This window comes from Pristis pectinata, chromosome 6, assembly GCF_009764475.1.
Source record: "Pristis pectinata isolate sPriPec2 chromosome 6, sPriPec2.1.pri, whole genome shotgun sequence".
NCBI lineage: Eukaryota > Metazoa > Chordata > Chondrichthyes > Rhinopristiformes > Pristidae > Pristis > Pristis pectinata.
Window position 1 is genome coordinate 92,459,364 of NC_067410.1, and position 7,576 is coordinate 92,466,939.

The 7,576-nt window shown below is 40.7% G+C and overlaps 1 protein-coding gene across 3 annotated transcripts in view; it reads left to right on the forward strand.

The window, feature by feature from the left end:
• The window catches only part of iqcg (IQ motif containing G), a 46,936-nt gene extending 45,292 nt beyond the window's left edge, over positions 1 to 1,644 (forward strand). For all 3 annotated transcript variants that reach the window (XM_052018888.1, XM_052018889.1, XM_052018890.1), the window contains one exon: positions 1,193 to 1,644. In XM_052018888.1, coding sequence (XP_051874848.1) covers positions 1,193 to 1,330 — 138 coding nt within the window. In that variant the 3' untranslated portion in view covers positions 1,331 to 1,644. The remainder of the gene's footprint in view (positions 1 to 1,192) is intronic.
• Positions 1,645 to 7,576: the final 5,932 nt, after the last annotated feature.

Here is a 7,576-nt window from a genome sequence, read left to right on the forward strand (position 1 = left end):
GCTGAATTACAACTAAATTCAAAAAAACAAGGAATTCAAATCATAATATATGATAGAAGCTAGTCATGTGGGAATAAAGGGGATGATGTTTTAGGTGTAGACTTGAGGTTGTTTTTATGAAATGGTTATCTATAATAAACAGAACAAGGAGAAGGAACTGGTGTGATACATTTAGAGGCATCCAGTGAGCCTGATTTATTGGAAAAGAGAAGCTGGTTAATTGCAGATGATAGTAGAAAGTGTTAATATGAAGCATAGAAAGAAGAACAGAATTGAATCATGCAGAATGTGCTAATGAAGCAGAAGGTAAAAGGAAAAGACAAGACAGGTGGAAATTCTAGCTTGAAAAATCGGCAAAGTGAAGCAGACTCCAGTAACAACAGCCTGGGAGAAGGTAGACAGAGGTCAGCAGAATTTATTGTGTATGACTCCCCAACAAATGGGAACATCTTTCATTTTTTTCTCAAACACTTTATTTGCTTAAGTGCCATTATATCTCAAAGTTTTTAGTTCTGATGAAAGGTCATTATCCTGAACTATTAACTCTGTTTCTCCCTCTGTTCATTCTGCTTGATCTGCTGAGTATATCCAGTATTTTCTATTTTAGGAACTCACAAATTTTATGTTATTTAAATAGTATAGTCTGGTTAAATATTTACACGTTACCTCTCTGAATATTTGGCGGGATAATGGAAGCATTAGAGCAGGAATCATCACATTCTTTAACATGGAAATGGTAACTCTCATTTTTCAGAACATGTGTCTGCATTTCAAAAAAATGAGGAAAGCCAAGTTGATATATTTTAATATGAAACCTTTTGTGATCAATTTGATCCATTAGATAGTTCAACTATAAATCTGTACATGTACATAAATCTGTATATAAACTATTTGGAATTACCACATAGCAATATGTAATTTTTAAACATATTTGTTACATTTTGCCTTTGATGGATATAAATGGACCACTGAGGCATCCCTAGTGAAATAGTGAACTCGGTTTTAGGGGGTTTGGGTCCAATAACCAGTAATGTATCAAAAAACCTTTTGGATTTTGTACAATTATTACAAAGGGAAAGAACTACTCAAAGAATCAAATAACTTGTTTTCCTCAATTATTGGATCAGATACTATTTCAAAAACTCACTGGATATCCTTTGTACGAGATATTTTATCTTTCTTTCTTTCACAGCTTCAATCATGGTGGCGAGGGGTCATGGTTCGCAGGGGAATTGGTATCTATAAGAACATCAAAAAGAAAGCAGAAAACAAAGGAAAGGCCAAAGGAAAAGGGAAGGAGGATGATAAGAAGAAGAAGAAGAAGAAATGAAACCACTTTAAAGAAATTTGGAGCATCCATAACATTTGTTTCAAAATAGAAGTTACTTGACAATACAAACCAATTTAAAATTGTTAAATTGTATTGAACAAGTAAGATTGCAATTTATACAAAATCAACTGCTAATTATACTAACAGTTAACCTATTATATTTTTCACCCTGGCAAAACAATTAAAAACTCTGTGACTTGTTTCTTAGCATTTTCATTCCCAGTGCAAGTCCTCCCACCCTCCAACCTCCACAATCCTCATCTCACCCTCCCCTCCCCCCCCCGCCTTCCGGAACAGCCACTGCAACATTCTTAAATCAAAAACAGAAAATGCTGGAAATGTTCAGCATTATTTTGACATTTTATCTACTGAAGTAATGGTAATTTAGAGTTTCACCAGGGAGTTCCATCAGGTTCTTTATTCTTTCCAAATATTCTTACTCCAATTATCAACATCAGCCATCTACTGAAGCTGCAGTTTTAATAAACACAACTACATTTCCATGCTGTGAAAAATCATCAATTCATTACAGAAATGGAAACCAATTAAATGTATCAAAAAGTCATACTGTACAGTTACATCTTTTGAAATTAGCTATCAGATGAAGATGGTTTCAGGGCTTACAAATAATCTCATCACTGGCAGATATTATTTCTAAAACAGCTCAGGTTATTTTAAAAACAGGTTTGAAATAATCATTGTGAGTTTACTCTAAAAAGCCCTGTTTATCAGTTTATTTAAAGACTCTACATAAATACAAATATCTATGAAAAGTCAATGAGAAAGAGTAAAATCAGGATGGAAAGGACATAACACCTCTAAGAACAATAAAGTGAAAATTATGACATGAAATTTTAAGGAAAGATCTTTTGTAGCAACATCTCTTAAGAAGAACCTTGTCTTTATTCTCAAGGCCACTCTGGAATAACAAGCAACAAACAATCTGCTGGAGGAACTCAGAGGGTTGAGCAGCATCTGAGGGGGGAAAGGAATTGTCAAGGTTTCAGGTTGAAACTCTGCATCTGGACCTTGCGTCTCTGCTATGGAATGAATTGGGTCAAATTCTTTATCCTTCAACTGTTTATAATACAGGCAGTCCCCAGCTTATGACAGGGTTACACCACCAAGAATTGTTCATAACCCCAAATTGTTCGTGAGTTGGAAATTAACAAAGAACCCTGTTTCAATACTCCCCAGACAAGGCAAAAATCTTCAAGTCCTTTAAGATTTTATGGCCCAGGTTTTACTGTTGCAATAATAGCAAAAGTCATAGGAACCTTGAAATTTCCATGCATGCACCGTGTAATGCAGAAATCCTATAATTGCTACTGATAATTCACTTACACTACCTGTGGCACTTGCAGGTCTTCCATAAGTCATAGCGTTGTACAGCACAGAAACAGACCTTAGACCCACCATGTCCATGTCGCTCTTCCCCCCCCCACCCCCCCCCCCCATTTACACTAATCCCATTGGCCCACATTAGGTCCATATCCTTCTATACCTTGCCTATTTAGATGCCTATCTATATGTCTCTAAAATGTAGTGACTGTATTTCATTCCATCACAAACAAGAGTCCCAGCACTGATCCCTGCAGTACACCACTGGTCACAGACTTCCAATCAGAAGAGCATCCTTCTACCACTACCCTCTGCCTCCTATCATTAAGCCATTGTGGGATCCAATTAGCCAGCTCACCTTGGATCCCACATGCCTTAACCTTCCAGTCCAACCTACCATTTGGGGCCTTAACAAATGCCTTACTGAAGTCCATACAGACAACATCTACCACCCCGTCTTCATCAATCTATTCAGTTACCTCTTGAGAAAATGTAATCAAATTAGTGAGGCAGGATTTGCCCCGCACAAAACCATGCGAACTATTTCTGATTAGCTCCTTTCGAAATGTACATAAATCCCTTAGGATTTTCTCCAATAATTTCCCTGCCATTGACATAAAGCTCACTGATCTGTAGTTACTACTATGCGTAATCATGGGAAATTAGTGAATGCATGTAAATTTAAGGGACCAGTGAATTGAAAATATTATACTTTGTTACAAGTGAATTTTTAATGGTTTACCAAGCCATAATTACTGCTTCATAAATTCTTTGGCTCTCATAAATTAATTCCTTATATGTGGATTGAAATCTCCAGTAAATATCACAAAACATATTTTGAAATTAAGATTTCTTTCAGAAAAATATATTACCTTCTACTTTTATACTCGTAAAATGTGTAAAATGCATTGCTGAAAGTTTGGAAGCACAAGATACTGCAGATGTTGTAATCTAGAGCAAAATAAAACCAAACTGCTGGAGGAAATCAGTGGGTCAGCAGCACCTTTGGATGGAAGGGGATTGTCAAGGTTTTGGGTCAAGAGCCTGCAGCAGGATTGATGCAAGGTCTTGACCTGAAACATTGACAATTCCCTTTTCTACACAGATGCTGCTGGACCCATTGAGTTCCTCCAGCAGTTTGTTTATTGCTTGAATTCTTCCTATGTGATTTGCTTGCTATTTGTGCAGCTTAATAACATGAGTTGCTAGAAGCAAAGGATTGCCTAGAACTGCCACCTGATAGCTATCAACATCAAAAAAATGCAAATCTGAAATAAAAACATAAAATGCTGAAAATACTCAGTATGCCTTGCAGCATCTTTGGAGAGAAGCAGTTGTTTCAGGTTGATATCAGAAGTTCATATCACAGAAATTGAAGTGCTACAATGGGCATCTTTCACCAGGCTGTTCATATAGAACATTACAGCACAGTACAGGCCCTTCAGCCCATGATGTTGTGCTGACATTTTATCCTGCTCTAAGATCTATCTACCCCTTCCCTCCCACATAGCCCTCCATTTGTCTATTGTTCATGTGCCTATCAAGGAGTCCCTTAAATGTCCTTAATGTATCTACCCCCACAACCTCTGCGGGCAGTGTGTTCCTCACACCCACCACTCAGTGTAAAAAAACTAACCTCTGACATCCCCCGTAAAACCTTCCTCCAATCACCTTAAAATTATGCCCCCTCGTTTTAGCCATTTTCGACCTGGGAAAAAGTCTCTGACTGTCCACTCAATCTATGCCTCTTATCATCTTGTACACCTCTATCAAGTCTCCTCTCATCCTCCTCCTCTCAAAAGAGAAAAGCTCTACCTCACTCAACCTATCCTCATAAGACATGCTCTCCAATCCAGGCAGCATTCTGGTAAATCTCCTCTGCACCTTCTCTAAAGCTTCCACATTCTTCCTATAATGAGGCAACCAGAACTGAGCACAATACTCCAAGTGTGGTCTAACCAGAATTCTATAGAGCACCAACATTACCTCACGGTTATTGTCACTTGTACCGAGGTACAGTGAAAAAACTTGTCTTGCATACCGTTCATACAGATCAATTCATTACATAGTGCATTGAGGTAGTACTGGGTAAAAACAACAACAGAACATAGAGCAAAGTGTCACAGCTACAGGGAAGTGCACTACAAGTAGATATAAGCTGCAAGGTCATAACAAGGTAGATTGTGAGGTCAAGAGTCCATCTCATCGTACAAGGGAACCGTTCAATAGTCTTATCATAGTGGGATAGTAGCTGTCCTTGAGCCTGGTGGTATGTGCCCTCGGGCTCCTGTATCTTCTGCCTGATGGGAGATGGGAGAAGAGAGAATGACCCAGGTGGGTGGGGTCTTTGATTATGCTGGCTGCTTCACCAAGGTATAGACCATGGTGGAGAGGCTGGTTTCCATGATGTGCTGGGCTGTGTCCACAATTCTCTGCAGTTTCTTGCAGTCCTGGGCAGAGCAGTTGCCATACCAAGCCGTGATGCATCCAGATAGGATGCTTTCTATGGTGCATCAATAAAAGTTGGTGAGTGTCAAAGGGGACATGCCAAATCTCTTAGCCTCCTGAGTCTCTTGAACTCAATACCATGACTAATGAAGGTCAACACACCATATGCCTTCTTAACAACCCTATCAACCTGCGTGGGAACCTTGAGGGATCTATGGACATGGACCCCAAGATCCTTCTATTCCTCCACACTGCCAAGAGTCCTGCTATTAACCTTGTATTCTACCTTCAAATTTGATCTTCAGAAGTGTATCACTTCACACTTTTCTAGGTTGAACTCCATCTGCCACTCCTCAGCCCAACCTCTGCATCCTCTTCATGTCGTGTTGTAATCTACAGCAACCTTCTACACTATCCACAACACCACCAACCTTTGTGTCATTTGTGTGCTTACTAACCCACCCTTCCACATCCTCATCCAAGTCATTTATAAAAATCACAAAGAGCAGGAGTCCCAGAACAGATCCTTGTGGAACACCACTGGTCACCAACCTCCAGGCAGAATATGCTCCATCTACCACCCCCTCTGTCTTCTTAGGGTGAGCCAACTCTGAATCTGCACAGCCAAGTTTCCCTGGAACCCATGCCTCCTGACTTTCTGAATGAGCCTTCCATGACGAACTTTATCAAACACCTTACTAAAATCCATGTACACCACATTTACTGCTCTACCTTCATCAATGAGCTTTGTCACATCCTGAAAGAACTCAATTAGGCTTGTGAGGCACGACCTACCCCTCACAAAGCTATGTTGACTGTCCCTAATCAGCCTATGCTTCTCCAAATGCCCATAAATCCTGTCTCTAAGAATCTTCTTCCAGTAATTTGCCCACCACTGAAGTAAGACTCGCTGGTCTGTAATTCCCAGGGTTATCCCTACACCCTTTCTTAAACAAAGGAACAACATTTGCCAACTTCCAATCATCTGGGACTACTCCTGTGGCCATTGAGGATGCAAGGATGATCACTAAAGGTGGTGCAATCTCTTCCCTTGCTTCTCATCCAGATATATCCCATCCAGCCCCCGTGACTTATCTATCCTAATGGTTTTCAAAAGTTCCAGCACATCCTCTTTCCTCATGTTGACATGTCCTAGCATATCAAGCCTGTTGTACACCAGCCTTGCAAATGTCAAAGTCTCTTTCACTGGTGAATACTGAAGCAAAGTATTCATTAAGGACCGCCCCTACCTCTTCCGACTCCAGGCACGTTTCCTCTGTTATCCCTGATCGACCCTACCCTCACTCTAGCCATCCTCCTATTCTTCACATACGTGTAGAACACCTTGGGGTTTTCCTTAATCCTACTCGCCAGAGGCCTTCTCATGCCCGCTAAAGTCCATTCTTAAGCTCACTCCTGGTTACCTTGTAAACCCTCCAGAGCCTGTCTGATCCTTGCTTTCTAAACCTTAGGTAAGCTTCTTTCTTCTCTTGACAAGATATTCCACAGCTCTTGTCAACCACGGTTCTTCATTCTATCCTTCCCCTGGCTCAGGTGGGACAAACCTATCCAGAATCACATGCAGTACTCCCTCAACTACCTCACATTTCCATTGTGCACTTCCCCAAGAACTTGTTCCCAATTTACGCTCCAAGTTCTAATAGCATTATAATTCCCCCTTCCCCCAATTAAATACTTTCCCATATCGTCTGCTCCTATCCCTCTCCAGGCTACGATGAAGGTCAAGGAGTTATTGTCACTATCTCCAAAATGCTCTCCCATCAAGAGATCTGAAACCTGATCAGACTCATTGCCTAGTACCTGTCCAGAATGGCCCTCCTCCTCTAGTTGGCCTGTCCAAATATTGTGTCAGGAACCCCTTCCTGGACACACCTAACAAACGATGCCCCATTCTATCCCTTACCATGAGGTTGCCAATCAATATTAGGGAAGTGAAATCACCATGACAACACACACACCGACCCTGGAGCCATTCTAAACTACTCTGGCTGGCACTAAGGGAAACACGAAAGCAAGAAAGAAACTTTACCAGAGACTTACCTTAGCCTCTGCCTCCGTCTTGCCGTAGCCTCTTGAGCCAAAGCCTCAGTCCCCTACACTAACCCTGGTCCACTCCAACAATGGCCGCTCCGCTTATACCTATCTTCCTTCTATTTGCTGCTGTTAATTAGCCAATCAGCTGTTAACAGTTTGCAAATACTGTATACCTCCTTTAGACTCCTGCAAGGTGAAACTCACAAGCACATGCACAGAGACTCACCTCTTTTCAAATCTGCCGCTCCAAATCTGGCTCCAACTCCTGACTCTGCCAGGTGAAACTCATCGATTCATTGAAACAACTTGTGTGGGGTGGCCAATGAGTTAACAAATTTGTGAATTCTGCTTTAATCTATGCATGTGGAAATATATGAATTGCTGCTAATTTAATGGATAGTA